This window comes from Triturus cristatus, chromosome 6 (assembly GCF_964204655.1).
Source record: "Triturus cristatus chromosome 6, aTriCri1.1, whole genome shotgun sequence".
Lineage (NCBI taxonomy): Eukaryota > Metazoa > Chordata > Amphibia > Caudata > Salamandridae > Triturus > Triturus cristatus.
In genome coordinates, this window is record NC_140589.1 from 1,858,428,865 (window position 1) to 1,858,447,151 (window position 18,287).

The 18,287-nt window shown below is 43.1% G+C and overlaps 1 protein-coding gene across 21 annotated transcripts in view; it reads right to left on the bottom strand.

Annotated features, from left to right (window-relative positions):
• The window catches only part of LOC146822208 (uncharacterized), a 260,616-nt gene that overhangs the window by 216,234 nt on the left and 26,095 nt on the right, over positions 1–18,287 (bottom strand). For 18 of the 21 annotated variants that reach the window (XM_085613357.1, XM_085613359.1, XM_085613353.1 and 15 more), the window contains exons 2-3: positions 17,063–17,218; positions 4,081–4,224 (exon numbers count right to left, since the gene is read on the bottom strand). In XM_085613357.1, coding sequence (XP_085469483.1) covers positions 4,081–4,224; positions 17,063–17,218 — 300 coding nt within the window. The remainder of the gene's footprint in view (positions 1–4,080; positions 4,225–17,062; positions 17,219–18,287) is intronic. The other 3 variants (XM_085613358.1, XM_085613354.1, XM_085613342.1) reach the window with 1 other exon arrangement.

Consider the following 18,287-nt stretch of genomic DNA (forward strand, 5'->3'; position numbering starts at 1 on the left):
CCGATCGAGGCCCAGACTCCTCAGGATCATGCAGATCTTTGGCGACACACTGGCTATATATGAATCCCTGTAAGACCTACCTGAGGCCCATGCGCAAAGCAGGCCCTCTGGGCCCTTGGTCAGAGGAGGTGACGGTGGTGGGGGATGGCCTTAAATATCTGGGGGTCTTTCTGGCTGCCTCGCAGCCTCTGTCCTGGGACAGGAACCTAGCCCCACTGTGGGTGCAAATTAAGGAATAGACTCGCTCCTGGTCACATTTGCCACTCTCTCTATTCGGTAGGTCCGCTATTTTCAAGATGGTCTCCCTGCCCTGTTTATTATATCAACATCAAAACCACCCATATCTGATACAACTTAGTTGGTTCATGCAACTTAACTCAACTCTCCTGCATTTTTGTGGGGGGGGGCGGCTCTGCTCAGGTAGCATTGAGGACATGCTTTCAATCAACCTATTGCGGTAAATTGGCAACACCGGACGTTTGGCCTTGCACCTACTCATATTAAATGATTGGTGGCATGGAGATAGGTCAGACCCTGCAAATGCAGTCGAGCGATGGCTGATGGGCACCACACCCCTCCACACAATCCTCTATGCGGGCTCGACCAGGAAGGCTTTGCCACCGGCGACCGCCACAGTCTTTCAACGAGTGAAATGCACACTCTGACAGCTGGGATGGTGGGGCAGGATAAAAAAAGAGGCTCCCCTCTGGCACAATGGCCTCTTACCACAGCTCGCTGGGTTACCTGGCTTCTCGGGACGGGAGGCTATAGGAATCTCCACCGTAGGGGACATCCTTCATGGCCAGACCCTGAAGTCCTTTCAGGAATTATAGCAAGAATATGCAGCGCCTCAATCACAGTTTTACAAATATCTTCAATTTCGCCATGCCTTCTCTCCATATCTCACTCTCCAAGAGACCATACCTGAATTCAGTCCTCTTGAGGCAAAAGGATTCATGGGAGAACTGAGGGAACACAAGAATTCCAAAATCTATCACACACTTGTGACGAATAGCCACACAACGCTGTCTGAAACACGGTAGGCCTGGCAGGCGGACTTGGACCCCTTGGACGATTAGGACTGGACCTAGGCACTGGCATCCCCACGGGGTGCTGCCATAGTGACTCGATTACGAAATATACAGTTTAAATACCTTCACAGGGTATATTACACTAGATATCAACTCTGGCGGGTGGGGTTTATCGCCTTTCCATTCTGCTTATGATGCCAGGTGGCTGAGGGTACCTTCATTCATACTGTGTGGCTATGCACATCCCTCTCAGGGTTCTGGTGTGGGGTCATTGCATGTATGTATTGGGGGTAATATTTATAAACGCCACTTACTGTTACTGGGCCTTACACTCACGAAGCAAGACATTGCGAGGGCCTGGAAAGACATTTCCCCGCCCTCCCTCGGGGCTTGGAAGAAGGGTCGGGATTTCTGTATGGGGCTGGAGATACCTATATTTGCTGTGCGGGGATGTCCCTAGAAGTATCCCAAGATATGGAAGCGATGGGCAGACTTCTGGGGGATTTACTTAGAACCTATCCCAGATCGCACAATAGATTGACATATGACATAATGAACATTTGACACTTTAGTCGATTGTTAATGTAATATGTTGTTATGCATATGATTCTTTTGTGTACATTTGGCTACAAACTGTTGACGTCATCATGATTCCTATGTATATTTTGCTGTTATAGTATTTGGCCTTGACAGGCATATCTTGGCTGTTGACAATAAAATGTTGTTGTGAAAAAATGAGCTTGGCAGTTGACGTTTCTTAGTACATCTTTTTGCAGCCTACATTTACTTATGATTTCTCAAGCTATCGTCTACCTCCTGAGGCATGAATGCAATGGCCCCACCTGAGGGATATGTATGGGTATTTTTTCCATTTCTTCAAACTAGTATTGGTAGCAGAAGTACTGGCACAGTCTAACTGATTGTCATAGCTTTATGTAAAGTGACGTCATATGACTCTCGATGTTATATATTCAGCATTCTATGTGGTTTAACATTTGTTATTGGAACTCAAAGATGCAACATGCTAATTTACACTGAGGTATTACAGGGATAAACATCAGCCTACTGTATGTAGACTAATCTTTCAAGTGCAGGTGTAAGGTTTATTTTCGACTAAATACCAGGCAGCGTGCTTAGGGTTGACATTTGGCTGTTTGTGCTGCCCAGGAGAAAAGTTATTTTACAATTAGCCATTTGTGAAATGTACTGAAAACATTTGACAGAGATGAGACATGACTGATTACTACCAAAGGACGCTTGACCAATGACTCCCATCTACTTTGTAGCCTTTTTAAGAAAAGTGATGGCCAACTCTACATCTTGATGTATATGGAATTAATGTTGACTCTGGTTTTGCATAGCTCATAAGTATCAGATTGTGATGTTCTGATAGCGTCCAGACCATCCTTGATATTCCTAGAGTTATTCAACCATATTAACAATTTCACAGCACACCGTCAATGCTCTCTGTTCTTGTAGGCTGTATTTATGATACCTTAGTTATACTCCTCCTTTCATGCTATGAAATGTTATTTTTTATTTGTCAGAGCATGTTAACCAAAATTTCTTGTCATTAGTTATGAACATAACGGATAAAGAATTAAAGATGCCTGATGATCATCATTCATCCTTTTCTGATCTCCAAGCTAAACTTTCTCTCCCATCTACATCCCGACCACAATATGATCTTCTGAGTGCATCTCTCCATCAGTATATTTCCACATTACCGCCTACATCTACTTCTCCTTCCATAGCTATTACACTTTTTCCCATTATTAAGTGCTAACCCCTCAGCTTCTACTACTTATGTCATTGCATGTTGTCTCAGATAGAATCAAATCAAAGTCTGAGTTGGCCTGGAAAAAAAAATGTATGCAATGTTGGTCTACTGCTGTATGGGGAAAGGTGTGGCTTAAGCTTCATAAAACTTCATGAGCTGCAAACACTATGAAAACCCTTATTGTGTTTACTATTGCATGTTATTTATCCCCATGACTCTAAAATCCTTTTCTCCAGCTGCTATTTCATCTTGCTGATGCTGCTCGAGCTCAACTGCTGATTTAAAACATGTTATTTAAATGTCCTTCTATTCTCTAGCTTTGGAAATTGGTTTGGAACCAAATCCACAAGATATTTAAAATTTCTATACATTTCTCATTATCTAATGTTTTTCCGGGCAGATTGGATCCTCAGTAGCTTCTAGCTATAAGCTGATAGATTTGTTGTTGGCTGTTGCTTTTCATTTAATAACGTCCAATTGGAAGCAAGCGCACAACGTTACTTTCAGGTCCTGGTGGAATTCCATTTGTTTTCATCATAGACTAAATACCAACTATGTTTCTCCTATATCCATAAAAGAGGATGTTTTATTGCTTCCACTAACTACATTGTTATCCTCCTCACCTGTTAATAAAATTATTACTGAGTCTAATTAATTGAAGAAACCACATTGAATTTACCCAACTGCCTTTGGGTATATTAATAGACAATTTATATGATGTCATTATTACACATATGGATAGCTTTACTTTTTCTCTACTCATAACAATATTTAAAGTTTTTTTTTTCATCATTTATTAAAACTTGTACAGTATAGCTATGTATCTCTGCCTTCCCCTTGCTTGCCCCAAACTCCTTTTATAGTTTCATATAGCGTAGAATGCATATTTATGTGTACTCATATATATTTTACCTATTTTTACTTCCATGTATTGTATTTCATGATCATTTACCCTTGTTCTATTTCTTGTTCCTATACTTTAAGTAAATTACGGAAATACTGCTTTCCTGATTTTTTTTTAAACAAATTTTATTGAGTTATCCAAGGACATAGGCACATACACATACTCAAAGAAAGCTGCATATAGACAGATTAGAAATACTGCTTTCCTGATGTTCTCAATATTCTCAAACTTAAAGATGCCTGGGCCTACAAACAAAGCATGCCCTAAACATTCTTTTTGAGATTTCTCTTGACTGAAATCTTAGATTAGTGAAAGAGGGCAAAGATCCTTGCAGGCTGGGCAGAGATGACTGTAGGTCCCCTTACCTGTTGCTGTACAGACCCTCCTACAGTTGTGGCAACAACACCTCTCGGTCCCCGGACACTGAGTGTCACTCTGGCAGGTGTCAGGAAGAGGTTTGACATACATGCATATGGCTCGATCAAAGTTGGCACATGTTCCTACTTTTACTGAAAAGGCAAATGATAAAAGGCATATAGATATGATTACATTATAAATACATTGTTTTGTACTCAAAACAAATCTCAAAAGGTAAAGTATAATCATCCGTTATGATCTTCAACCAACTAATATTAAAATGGAAAACAATGTTCCATGAAATCCTCATTTAAAGGAACATTATGGTAATGATCTGTAATCTAAATTCCACTGTAATTTCCATTTATGATGAGTCCCCAACCATACCTACTGCTAACACACTTCTCATAACATCACATAGATTAAAGTAGTTTACAAAAGTGACATATCAGCGACATCACTAGTGACAAACCATTGGTCAGCTGAGATATCTATTACCTACCCCATTCCTTTTCCAGTAATGCAAACCGGGGGTGGCAATATTTGTGTTTATTTGTGTGTCACCCACAATCCCTCTAGATACACTCAGACACACACACACCCCTTCCCTCCACACACACATACGCACACACACACATGCATGCAAACACTCACAAACACAGTTTTTGAGCTTGACTGAGGGATTTTGCAATACCCCACTTTGTCTCGGTCAGGCCATGGCAGGGTAAAGAGCTGCACATCATATAATAAAGTGTTCCTGACTGGATAGAGTAGAGGGAGGCAGAGAGACAGCGAAGTGGGTGGGGGCACTGGCTCAGGGTATTCCTCTTCAGCCTCGGGACCAAGCCAGGAAACACTTTAAAACATATTCTTGGTTCTGTGAATGCCAGACAAGTGGAGGGGACACTCCACAGTTTTAACCTGCATTCCCATCCACTATTCTAGGTTGACAAAACTACTGCAAGTCCAACATAATTTGATGATCCATGTTCCTTACTATCCAAAATGAGTCAAACTATTTTCCAGGTAGATCATGTGTCACATTTTCCTAGATTGCTTTGTTTAACTTAATCTTCTGAACGTTGCACCTTGATTGCCTAAATGTCAAGAGAAAGCATAAAGAAGAGACTTAGAGACCACTGATGCAGCCACTTTGGGGAGATCAATCTGAGCAAGATTGACTCCCCTCAAACATAAATGATGTGCACACTATCTCACATCTCTGCAAGTCATAATTAGGGCTGTCACTGGTAACAGAAATAATCAAGCAGCCCGTAAACTATAGTGCTGGACAAAAAGCCTATAAGATACTCACCTGCCCTCAAACAATTTAGAAGCAAGCACACTGTATAACAACCATGCTTAGGTGGCCAAGCAACACACTTTCCATTGGTATCTTGCAAATCTAGCTAGTGTCCATAAAATAACATAATACACTCTAGCTAAAATCGGTTAGCCCCTCAGCGGTCCAAGGATCAGCAGAACAATCACCATTAGTTACAAGGGTGACTGGTCAGAGTGAGAGACTGGCAGGGAGGTAGTGAGAAGCAGCGTGGCGTTATAACCACCACCATGATTATGTCTCTATTCTGCGTGGTGGCCCTGCAGAGAGACCCCTGTGTCATGAGGAATTTCTGGGATCCCGCATGCTCTGCTGTGCATGCGAGGTACAGTGACCAAGTCGCAAAGAATTACTGTATTCCCAAGGATGACTTCCTCTTGAAAATCTCCTTGCCTGAGTACAGCATATGCATACAGAATAAGCAGTCGAATCCTTGAGATTCTCCATTTTTTCAACACCAGGGAAAGTAATGGTTTTGATCACTATGGTTCCATGGGGGCTATTGTTGATGGAAACCATCTCATTTGCTGTAACCTCTGCTCATGGACAAAAGGCTGAACTCTGAGATGATGGCCACCTCTACAATAGGTCCAACACACCAGGCTGTGTTAAAAATTGGGTAACTAATTCACCCCCCACTTCCTAAAATGTTTGTGAGCAGCTGAAAGTGGTAGGGACCAGCCTGGTGTTCATGACTGTTCCTATCTCAACCTTGCATTTGTTGACTGGGATATGGTACCCTGTTACATTGAGGTTCCTTGGTCTGTTACTATATGTTATGTTGATTTTAATCACCAAAGAGGGTATCCAGGCACTAGGGCAACTATAGAACTGAGGAGGTGGCTCTGATGTTTTGAGGGAAGTTGTTTAAATGTCTTGGATGTAATGTAGGAGAATGAACAACCTCCTTTTTTGCTTTTGCTTTTGCGGGGAGTGTGCATGTCTGGTGGGCTGGTGAAAGTGTATGCAGCTGTTCATGTTTCCTGGTACTGTGTAGTGTAGGGTTTTGTATATGTGAGAGAGAAGTTTGAATTGGCTGCACTTGTGAATGGGGAGCCAGAGGAGCTTCCTGAGGTGCAGTGTGATGTGGTTGCGGCACAGGAGGTCGATGTATGAGTCTTGCAGAAGTGTTCTGGATGGTCTGGAGTCCGTGTAGGAGTTGTTTAGAGATCCTGGCATTAAGAGTGGTACCGTAGCCCAGGCTGATGGTGATGAATGTTTGCTTGAGGGTGCATCTGGTGTTCTGAGACAACCATTTGAAGATCTTACATAGCATGCATAGGATGTGGAAGCAGAAGGCACATACTGCATTGACTTGTGTCACCATGTTAAGTTTGTCATCTAGGATGTTCCCTTGAATTTTTGCGTGGTCTGTGGGTATCGGTGTTGGTCCGAGCTCCAACGGCCTAAAGGTGGAGATTCCCTGGGTAGGTCTTCTTGCCAACAACCAGTACGTCCGTCTTGTCGGAGTTGAGCTTCAGGCAGTTGCTTCACATACAGTATGCAACTATGGTCATGCAGTTGGTAAAGTTGTTTCTGGTAGTTATTGTCTTGTCTGTCAGAGAAAGGATTAATTGTTTTTACTGGCTTGGGAGATGATGGTGATGTCTTGTGATTGGATGATGTTGGCGAGCAGTTTTCTGTATATGTTGAAAAAGGTGGGGCTGGGGATGATCCCTGTAGAACTCTGCATATCTGTTTCTTGGTCTCTGATATGAAGGGTGGTTGCCTGACCCCTGGGTTCTTCCCTTTAGGAAGGAACATATTTATTTGGGATCGTATCCTTATATGCCAATCTGGATTTGTCTTCAGAAGAGAGCATTGTGGGAGACAGTGCTGAAGGCCGTGGAGAGGTTGAGCAGGATCAGCTATGCTAATTTTCCATGGTCCAGGATGGCTCAAATCTCGTCAGTGTCTGCAATTAGTAATATCTTGGTGCTGTGGTTCTTTCTGAATCCTTATTGAATATTGTCTAGAAGATGACGAAGATGAAGGTGGGTTGTGAGTTGCATGTAGATTAGGCCTGGGCGGACAACTACGCTACGCTCGCTTAGTTTGCGTAGTTTGTGCTACTTTGCGCTACGTGAATTGCACGTAGCACAGTGCAAAAGCGTGTAGCGTAGCGTAGTTGGCATTTTTTGCTCGCTCGCGGTCCTCAATGTCAAGTTGGCGACCACGAGCAAGCAAAATGACATCCCTGCGAGACTTTTTCCTCGTTTGCGATCAGCAACATCAAGTTACCGATCGCAAGCACGGAAAATATACCTCCTGGCGAGATTATCAATGCGGGGAGGTCAGGTTTCTCATTGAGAGTGGTCGCTTATGCTTGCGGCCGCTCGCGATGAGAAACTACCAGTCCGCGTTGAGAAAGCTGCCGCTAGAGTAAAAATCTACTCGAGCAGCAGAAAACAACCACTTGCACTGTGCGAGATGCCGTTTGCAATGATTGCACAGTGCGGACAAGCATCCGGCACTCGGCAATCATTGCGAACAGCGCATTACGCAGTTCGCGTAGTGCTAAGCGTATCTCGCGAAGTGCGCTTCGCGTAGCTACGCGAAGCGCTACTACGCAAACTACGCCTTCTCAATCCCTATAGTTAGGTAGGGAAGCAGAGAGATCGGTCAGACAATGCTCAGATGATTCGGTTCACCTGTAGGGCTCTTGATTTTTTCACGTTTCCATTCATCCAAGAAAGTTGCGGATGAATGCTGAACTTAAAATGGTCTCCAAAACTTCAGTAGCAGATTTTCTATATTATCGAGAACTTTTGGTATAACTCATAAATACCTCAATGCTTGGATAGATATGAATTTTTGTTGTGAACTTTTCAAATTGTTGTTCTCCTGCCACTTACAATCCTAATAGCCCACACTCTCTACACCTCTAAAACACTTTGGACCTCCTGACGTCTGCTTGTTGTACCTTGTTTTTTTATTTGGGTACATCACAGTGATTTTTGTGAAATCTCAAGCTCACCCCACAACCTAACTACACTGGACTATGAAAAAGTCCAAGTAGACAGGAAGGTCTGCCCACAAGAATAAATGTATTTCTGCAAATAATCCTGATTCTCTAAATCAATATTTACATTTTTCAAGCAGAAATCCACAGTTTAGACCTGTAGAAGCCCCATCCATAGGTAAAATTAAGTAAATCAAAGCCTGCGTGTCACTACTCCCATTTTCTTTCTTCCTGAAAAACTACTATAAAACAACATTTCTAATATTGGTTTCACTCATGGCATTCCTTCTTTTGCCTCTTAATTTATATAAAGTAGTATTACTGCTGGTGTGGCACTAAAGCTGTTTCAAGATGTATTTGCCACAAACAGTAAACTCTGACACCCTCCCTAACCACAGACAATCATTCAGAAAAATGCCAGAGATAGAGGAAATTATGTCACCCATTAGTTGACCACTAATGGCAAACCAGAACCAGAGTTGTCCTCTTGTGCTTCCTTTAGACTTGTAATGAAATCCTATATGCTGCAGGAGGCTTTCAAAGCCCCGGTTCCCTTCTGTTCTTTCCAGTATTTTCCTGACTTTTTAGAACAGGTGCCGCAAGAGAAAGAGCAGTGCCACAGGTATGAAGAGCTAGCGAGGGGCAGCAGCTCCTACTCCTGAATACCCCTCACTGGTCCAACAACCAAAACATTGAGCTAAATAAAAAAACAAAGCTCTGGCATAGTCACAATAAGCACAGTGCCCTCTTCCTTTAGAGGTACAAATGAGACAACAGTTGTCAGTCTGTCCTAAACCTCAGTCTTTGTCTGATGAGACTGATGGAGCATGATGGTGCTCTGTTATTTGTTGGGAGGCATCATAATCATGGGTAGTCCACACCCCATATACTCCTTTGTTGTGTTAACATTTGACCATTAGAAAGTGTTTAGTAATAACACGTGAAAGTGTGATGTTATCATTGTTTCGTGCCATGTCAAGAAACAATGTAGCATTTGCGTTTTGAATAAATTGCCTCATTAGTAGTTGTTTGTATTTGCTTGATGCAGTTGCTCATATGCAATATAATGTAATCGATTTAAACGTGCACCATATTAAAGTTTGCATGTAGGAGTGATTAACGTGTGAGATTTCATACATTGCTTACAATTAATGTATTTTGCTGTGTTCACTTATGTATGTATTCAAAAGGCATATGTGTGTTCTTATGCTGGCCAAATTCTGTACGCCTGAAATGCATTTTTCCTGGGGGCTCTCTAATAAGGCTTGCTGGTGAAATTCATGTGCATATTGAATTTGTTCTGTTCTCACGATACGTTGCAGGTGGAGAAAGCCGTCTTTGTTAGTTAGAATAACGTCTTTTGTTTAGGAGAGTTAGGCTCAGGAGGATGCGATATGAATGTGCTAGGAGCGTTGATAATTGATAACAAGATCTCGTTATGCATGGTCCTTCACCTGTGGTTATGAAAAAGTTTGAACAGGTAATCTCATGGCTACAGTATCAAATTTTGCCACAAGACATTGATTAGGTTAAGATATATCGAACTACCCAAGAGCCCAAGGAATCGGTTCACGCTTACTACGAAAGGCTCTTACAAGCCTTTAAACAGTACAGTGGATTAGACACACCAGATTCCAAAGACAAGGGGCAGTTTGTCTCCAAATTTGTCCTAGGGTTGAGACCAGAGATTAGGTTCATGATCCAGCAGCATCTGACCTGTTGGCAGAAGAAATCCGTGGATGAGATTCTACGGTATGTCAGGTACTATAGAGATGAAGTAGACTCAAAGCAAAAGAAGCTTAAGGATAAGCTTATGCTTGTCCAGATGAGAAATGCAGAAAGGGCAGAGTAGGCACAGCCGAGCGGAGGAACACTGGAACGAAGGCAGGGGAACAGCCAAAGAGGGGTCCAAAACGTGTCAGGTCAAGGTAGGGGGAAACCTGTAGACCCCAAGACAGGAGTGGATATTGGTACTCTGAAGAGGACGACTGCATGCCATTATTGTCACAAAATCGGGCACTGGAAGCGTGAGTGTAGGTTAAATCCTGTTAATCAGGTCCAAGAAGAGGTGATAGTACATGGCGCCTGAGACGGTAAATACAGCAGTAGGACCCAGATCTGTACAAGGGGGGAGTTTGGGACCACAAGTGCAAGTTCCCCAACCAGCGAGAATCCAATAAGCAAGCAGAGTGTATCAACAGATGCCACTCATTAAGACTTTTGATGAGTTCGCTTCAGACCCATCGCAATGACGGCGCCTGAGGGGGGAGTAAGACTGTACCCTTAGAGCAGTCTTGGAGGTAGACCAGAGAGGACCGTATGTAGAGGCAGATGTTGATGGTCACCCCATCACCTTTTTGATTGATATTGGTGCTATCCGTTCTACTGTAAGATACGCAGTAGTCCCAAACCTACCTCTCTCAGGACAATCAAGTCAAGTCGTAGGAGTTGCTAATAAGAAAATGACCAAACCATTGACAGATGAGATACCTGTGAGAATAGGAGCCTTTCACGACTGACACCAGTTTGTGGTGTGTGATTCGAGCCTAGTCTGTTTGTTGGGTCGCGATCTTTTGTGTAAATTGAATTGCACCATCTATTGCATGCCAAAAGGAGTGGAGTTACAGACTAATGATAATGACATTGCATTCAAACTGGCGAACCAGAATCTCTGCATAGAGATGTTCCCTACGTTGACAGTTGAGGACCTACCACTTGATTTGAGAGATTCTGTCTCTTTAGAGGTATGAGATTTCACAGAGGAAGAGATAGGATTGATCAAAGGGGTTGAGTCAGGTCAAGCCAAATGCCAAATTTCCAAGAACACCTCAGTACAATCTGACGCCAGAAATGGTGGCAGGAATCAAGCCTGTCATCTAGTCCTTGATTGAGCTAGGAATTCTGAAGTAGATAATGGATAGCCCACGTGATTCCCCTATAATGGGACAGCAGAAGCCAAGTGGGAAGTTTGGAATTGTGGAGAACCTGCGTAAGATCAACACGATTGTAGATGCATATTGTCCTGTGGTACCGAATCCATCAGTGATCCTATTCCAAATACCATGTGAATCTGAGTGCTTCACAGTGATTGACCTATGCCAAGAATTTTTCTCAATACCCTTGCTCGAAGAAAGCCAATTCTTATTCGCTTTCCAGCTGGAAAATCGTGTGTTAACATAGGATCGCATCCCATAAGTGTATACAGGGAGTCCATCGATTTTCAATCAGATTATGAAGAAGAATCTTGAGAGTCTCGTACTGTCACAGAATTCAGTTCTCGTGCAGTATATTGATGACCTCTTGATCGTGTCTGAAACAGAAGATGCTTGCAGGATTGATACTGTTGCCTTGTTGAATCACCTTGCAGAGAACAGACACAAGGTGTCCCCGAGCAGGCTACAGTACTGTTTGACTGAGGTTCAGTACTTGGGTCATCTATATGAGAAAGACAAGAGGAAGGTGTCACAAGACCATGTTGAGGCGATCATGAACATGACTGCTCCTACAACACGAAAGGAAGTCTGGATGTTTCTGGGAATGGTTGGATATTGCCGTCAGTGGATTCCCAACTTCTCATTGAGGGTGAAACCTTTGGAGAAATTGACACATAAGGATGTAAGTGATCCGGTACCATGGGATAACAACTGTTTGGTTGCCTACTTGGAGCAGAGAGAAATCCTTTGTCACGCTCCAGGTCTGGGAATGCCTGATTACAGTAAGTCCTTCTCACTATTTTGCTGTGAGAGAGAGGGTTGCACACTGTCAGTACTAACACAGACTCATGGAGGTGTCCGTAGACCAGTTTCCTACATCTCAGCGACCTTAGACCCAGTAGCTTCAGCGTTGCTCGGATGTCTCAAGTCCATTGCTGCAACAGGTGTCAGCATTGACAGGTGTGAAAGCATTGTGATGGGTCATCCTCTTACGGGGTATATTCCGCATTCAGTTGAGATTCTGATGACGAGATCCAAGATGCAGCATTTGAGAAATAACAGACTCACACGCTATGAGCAAGTTATACTTGCCTCAGAGAATGTGACTCAGAAAAGATGTTCTGTATTGAATCCTGCTACTTTGATGCCTTTACCAAATGTTGATGACGAAGATTGTGAGGACCATAACTGTCATGATGTAACTGAACTTTGCACCAAACCGAGACCTGACATTGGTGATGAACATCTACCCCAATCTGATGAAATCTTCTTTGTAGATGGTTCATGATTAAGGTACAATGTGGGTCATCTGAGAGCAGCGTTTGCTGTATGTACCATTTCTGGAGTCGTGGAAGCTGCTTGTTTAAAGGGAGTATACTCCGCATAAGTGGCTGAAATCATTGCTTCGACACGTGCTTGCTTGGTTGCTGATCAAATCCAGGTCACCATCTACACTGATAGCCAGTACGGTTTAGGTGTGGTTCATGACTTCGGACAGCTATGGTCACAGAGGGGATTCTTAACGTCATCAGGATCTCGGATCAGAAATGGGTATGTGAGGCAGTTGATAGAAGCCTTGCAATGGGAAATTGCAGTGAATAAATGTGCCGCCCCTAAGAGGTGGAAGACTTTGTCATGATGGGGAAGAGTTACAAGGATGTAGTTGTGCGTTTCTGTGCTGAACAAGGGTCCATTTTTATGGGAGAATATATTGGAGAGGGCCCAGAGAGAACCGAACCGAGTTCAGCATGATGATAGCCATAGCAGACACTTGGGACAAGCTCAAGCACCTGCAGGAAGAAGTGTCAGGACAGGAAGAGGTTGGTTGGATTAAGGCAGGTTGTGAGAATACAGATGATGGTATTTGGGTCTCAACTGATGATCGAGCAGCATTGCCAGAGCCAGATACTGAGCCCTATGGCAAGGCTGATTCCTGGAGCAGTTCACATTGAGAGAGATGCCATGGTGCGAGTGTTAAGACAGACCTGGTTTAATATGCGGTTTCGTGCATTTGCTGAAGCACTGTGTCACAGGTGTGTTACGTGTCAGCAAATGAATGCTGGGAAGAACACTGTGGTTGCATTGAGTCACATTGGAAGATCAGGGGGACCCATTAAAAGGATTCAGCTTGACTTCATTGAAATGCCTAGATGCAATGGATTGAGGTACATCTTGGTTGTGGTGTGTGTCTTCTCATGGTGGGTGGAAGTGAATCCAACACGGAGGTGTGATAGTCTCACAGTAGCAAAGGTATTGCTTAGGGAGCTAATACCATGTTTTGGATTTCCAACCTTATTGGAGTCGTAGAGAGGAACACACTTCCATAGTGAGTTCATGAGGATGCTTTGTGCTGCCTTACAAGTTGATCAGAGAATGCATTGTAGCTACAGGCCTGAAGCATCTGGAATTGTGGAGCAAATCAATGGAACTCCCAAAATGAGAATGGCAAAAGTGTGTTCATGCATGTATCTGAAATGGCCTGGTGCATTGCCTTAGGTGTTGATGAGTATTCATAGTATCCCCGACAGGAGAACAGGTCTCTCGTCTCAAGAGATCTTGATGGGGAGTGCAATGCGCTTGCCTGCAGTGCTGTCTACAGCCTTGATAAACATCACAGATGATTTGATCCTTGATAATTACAAATGACTGGCTGACATAGTCTGTTCTGTGTCTCACCAGGTTGACGCAGCGACTGCCCAGACCTCAAAGGACCTGTGCCATGATTTGTGTCTGGGTGACTTGGTGCTCGTTCACCAGCATGTGAGGAAGAGTTGCCTTGACGCCCACTGGAAAGGTCCATATCAAGTGATCTTGGTGCCAAATACATCTGTTAAGTGCGGGGGATTGCCAAACTGGATACATGGATCCCACATCTGCGGAGTTTCAGGACCCTCGGAAGAAACAGATCCTCTCCAAGAAGAAAATATAGCTGTGGTTGTGATGCCACAGGAGGGGACAAGCCAAGCTGTGAGGGTTACTGATGAAGCTGGTTGCCCACCAGAGCAAGTTGAGGGGAGTCACGCTACACAAGGCCCAGGTATTGACTCTGAGGGAGACGGTAACGTTGCGAGTTATACAGAGTCCGATTCAGCTGGATGAACCGGTGCACAGAGTGGTCAGGTGCAGAGAAGAAGAGCAGAGCTTGCAGAGGAATCCTTGCCTGGGAGACAAAGGGGGTTAAATCTGAGATTGGCTCCTGAAAGAGATCTTGCTCCATGTCTAAGATGTCTAAATCAGAGCTAAGTGACGCAGAACAAGCACACAAGAGTCCAAGAAGGTTGAGAAGAGCAAGAGTGCCTTGTAAGAGATACACTGCCCCGGAGTGGACTTATCTGGTTACAGATGCCGGGAGCAGTGGGCTGAGGTCTTCACGAGTGGTCAGCGGAACACCATAACTGAAAATTGATGTTGAGCTCATAGTCCCTGGACTGAAAATAGAGGGGGTGTTGACCATACCAGGACCTCTAATTATCTGCAGAGTGCGAGTTTTGATTCTGCAAGATTTGTCTTTTTCAACTTTTGGATATCAGCCATCAGCTCAGGAAGTTGCAGCTGTTCGTCTTGAGATTTTACAATGTGTCATAGTTGAAATTGGTTCTGAGATTATAAGAGATTGTTGATTGGACTGTGAAATGCAAATAAGTTGCTTTAAAGAAGATAACTTAGGCCCGAGTGGAAGAAAAAGAAATGGAGGGATCTTTCCATAGAAGAAGAAAGAAGGCGGAGGAAGTCTTTTGAACTGTGTAAATAAAAGAAGAACAAACTGCGATTTGGATTCCAGAACTTCAATGAACTGCATTTGAACTGGTTAACAGCAATTAGACTCAGAGAAAGAGACTTTGTGCTAATCCTCTTGCTGTGCCAAACCGACAATTGAAAATGGAGTCTGGAAATTTGAATCATAGGTCTAAGTGTGTAATAGGTACCTTTATAGTAGGAGTGATAATAGAAATAGCGGTAGTTATTATTGTTGCTGTAAAATGTTCACATGAAGCAGAAGTTGAAGGGGTGGAAGTGAAGGGCACAACCACACCTTTTACTTCTAGCACAAAAGAGGGTATCGTAGGAGATAAGAAAGCTATGCTAGATCAGACTAGTCGTAAGTTACGTGTAGATTTGTCTAAAGGTGATTACACGCTTAACGCTTTTGCCAAGCTGCTATATGAGTAAGTGAACACGATGGATGTGAGAGATTGCTATGTGTGTATGCAATTACCTGCATCTGTGGAGGAAGGTATTAGTTATCACCATCTTCCTCTAACATATGGTACTACATATAGTCTGTTGCTTAATATGTTTTACAGTAAGGGTCATTATGAATATTACTTTTCGAACTATGATGTGGTGCTTTCAGAGGTTCTAGCTTATAAGCACCTGAATAACTCTTTTTACAAGCATGAAGATAGTGTGGGAAAGTATTTCATACCTATTGTCACATTAGATACAGCTTATACACATTGTGAAAATTAAACATGTATGTTAACTGAAATAGAAAAGATATTTGTAGATCAGGTGGAAGATAGACATAGGCAATTTTCAATAAAACTTAAGAGTAGAAAGGAAAGAATTGCTTGGACCAAGGAGGAATTAGCACACAAGGCGAAGGGGAGTTCTGGTCCAATAGCTTTAGATTTTGAACAGAGAGGAAAGCTTTGCATCATTCAGCTACAGACCTATTATGATAAAATATTTTTGGGACAGAGTGTATGTGATCATATCTGTACAATTGAAGCTACTGCAAAGAATTTCTCGCAGGACACGGTGCAAGTGGTACCAAATGTGTATTTAATCTGTGGGAAAAATGCCTATGTATGTTTGCCACTGAATTGGTATGCTATGTGTTATGTGGCTGGTGTGTTTCCCAAGATTTACCATGTAGAACTAACTTGGAATACGGAGTCTGTGATTCTTCAAGACATCGTCCCTGCAAATTGTAGTCTGTCTTGATGGGTCATTTCTCCTCGCTACACTTCTCAGCAGGTAAAAAAAGTCCATCGGCTAAAAGTTCCACGGTAAGTTGATAGGAAGGAACTCGGCCCTAACAAGAAAATCCAAACCAGGTGTGACACAAGGCCACTAGTCAAACTAGGCAGGTTCAGAGAACACATTTCTGAAGAGCCCTGTTGTTATTTGTTTGTTGTCATTAGTGGATCCAACCCCTATTCTCATGGCCATTAGTAAATGTTCCTTTTTTGGTATGATGCAAAAACTGATGTAATGGGGGGGGGGGGGGGGGGCGGTCCACACCTAAACAGGTAGAGAGGAGTCTCAAAGTGTTTGTATAGTTCTTAATAACTAGTTAGAGCCCTCCGTGACAATGTTGTGCCGTCTTTCCACTTATATAACGCTCTCTAATACTTAAAGCAATTTTGTTGTTGGCTACATACTCATACTACCCACGGATTGTAACTGTTGTGTTGGGATGGGCTGTGGTGTTTATTCCATCTGAGAACACATTAACAGACACAGAGGAATCTTCAGCCTGTTACTTTGCCAACAAGTTTTTACGCAATGTGAATCTCTTGAGTCAAGTGCATTCATCAGGATGTTCACCCAATTCAAACCCAGACAACTACCCTGATTACAGTATATTTCAATCTCAGAGCTGCATTCCAAATATGCTTTTGGTCATTAGCAAAAGGCCCCCAAGTGTGTTTTTAATCTTGTGCAACAGACCGCTACCACAAGGCTGGATTCAAGTCATGAGACCCCACATCCCCGAGAAGGAAGCAGGGAGCTTGTAGGTGCCTTACCTTGCAAAGGCTTTGTACAACGGAAGCCGCAGCCGTAGTTACAACACTTCTTCCCTGGACACTGCTGGTCAGTGGTGCATAGTTTCTCCGTTTTATTCACTTCTCTACAGTCTGTGTAACTAGGAGGCAGAGGGCAAGACCCACTCTTTACTGTAGCTGAAAAGACAAGGAGATGTGGTTAGATCGAACAAGTGAGACACTAAACGAGCGTTTACAATGCAATAGGTCTCGCAACTGCGAGTTTTAGAGCTATTGGTTTTATAAATGGCAATGCCTTTTGAAAAATTAACAGGTATTGTAATTTATAATAGTAGTTTTCCACCAGTACCATAACTACCACTATTATTATTACTATCACCACAGAGTAGTAATAGTAATATTTGTAGTGGTGGTTATGGTACTTGTGGTGGTTGTAGCGGTGGTGGTGGTGGTGGTGGTATTGGTACTGGTAGTTGTGGTACTGGTGGTGTTAGTGGTGGTGGTACTGGTGGTCTACGTGGATTTTATTTCATTACTTATGCTACTGGCGGAATATTTTTTAACAAAAAAATACACAAACTAACAAACATTATCATTTGCAACACCAATAGCTCAAACGTTTAGTAATGCCAGCCCTCTTGCATTGCAAATGCTTGTTTTATGTTGCAGGCATAAGGTGCATCATCCACTTCCCAAAATATAATCTTAGATTTGTAGACACTCATAACAGTCCTATGGTAGGAGGCAGTTGTTCAGCCAGTGTAAGGCTAATAGCTCACACAACTTTGCATTTTGATACCTGAAGTTTTAAATTACAATAAATGTAGTGACCTCAGGCAGGACACTTGAGTAACCAGTAACTGTAGAAAGAGCAATAACTTTAGAAACTGGTGCTTTATTTCACCTTTTCCGTGGTGCAAAGGTTACGTAACTGTTTTATTGCGTTCGAATGGGCACAATGGAGCTTATTTACAAGTCCCTTGCACCGCCGGTGCGTCACTTCTTGTGTGGGAAAAAGTGACGCAGCGGCAGCGCAAGGGGCTTGTAAATAAGCCCCAATGTCGTTGGCAGAATGCTTTAAAGATGCCAGTCGATTGCCGCTCACTCTATGCGCACACATGTATCACAGAGAAAATCCTGCTCTTAAGCAGAGTTGCCACCTTTTGGTGTCCAGTGAAGTATGCATACTTCCAACTAAAAAACGGTTGTGAAACCAGGAGCAGCTGAATCCGCGAGACACCTGGGC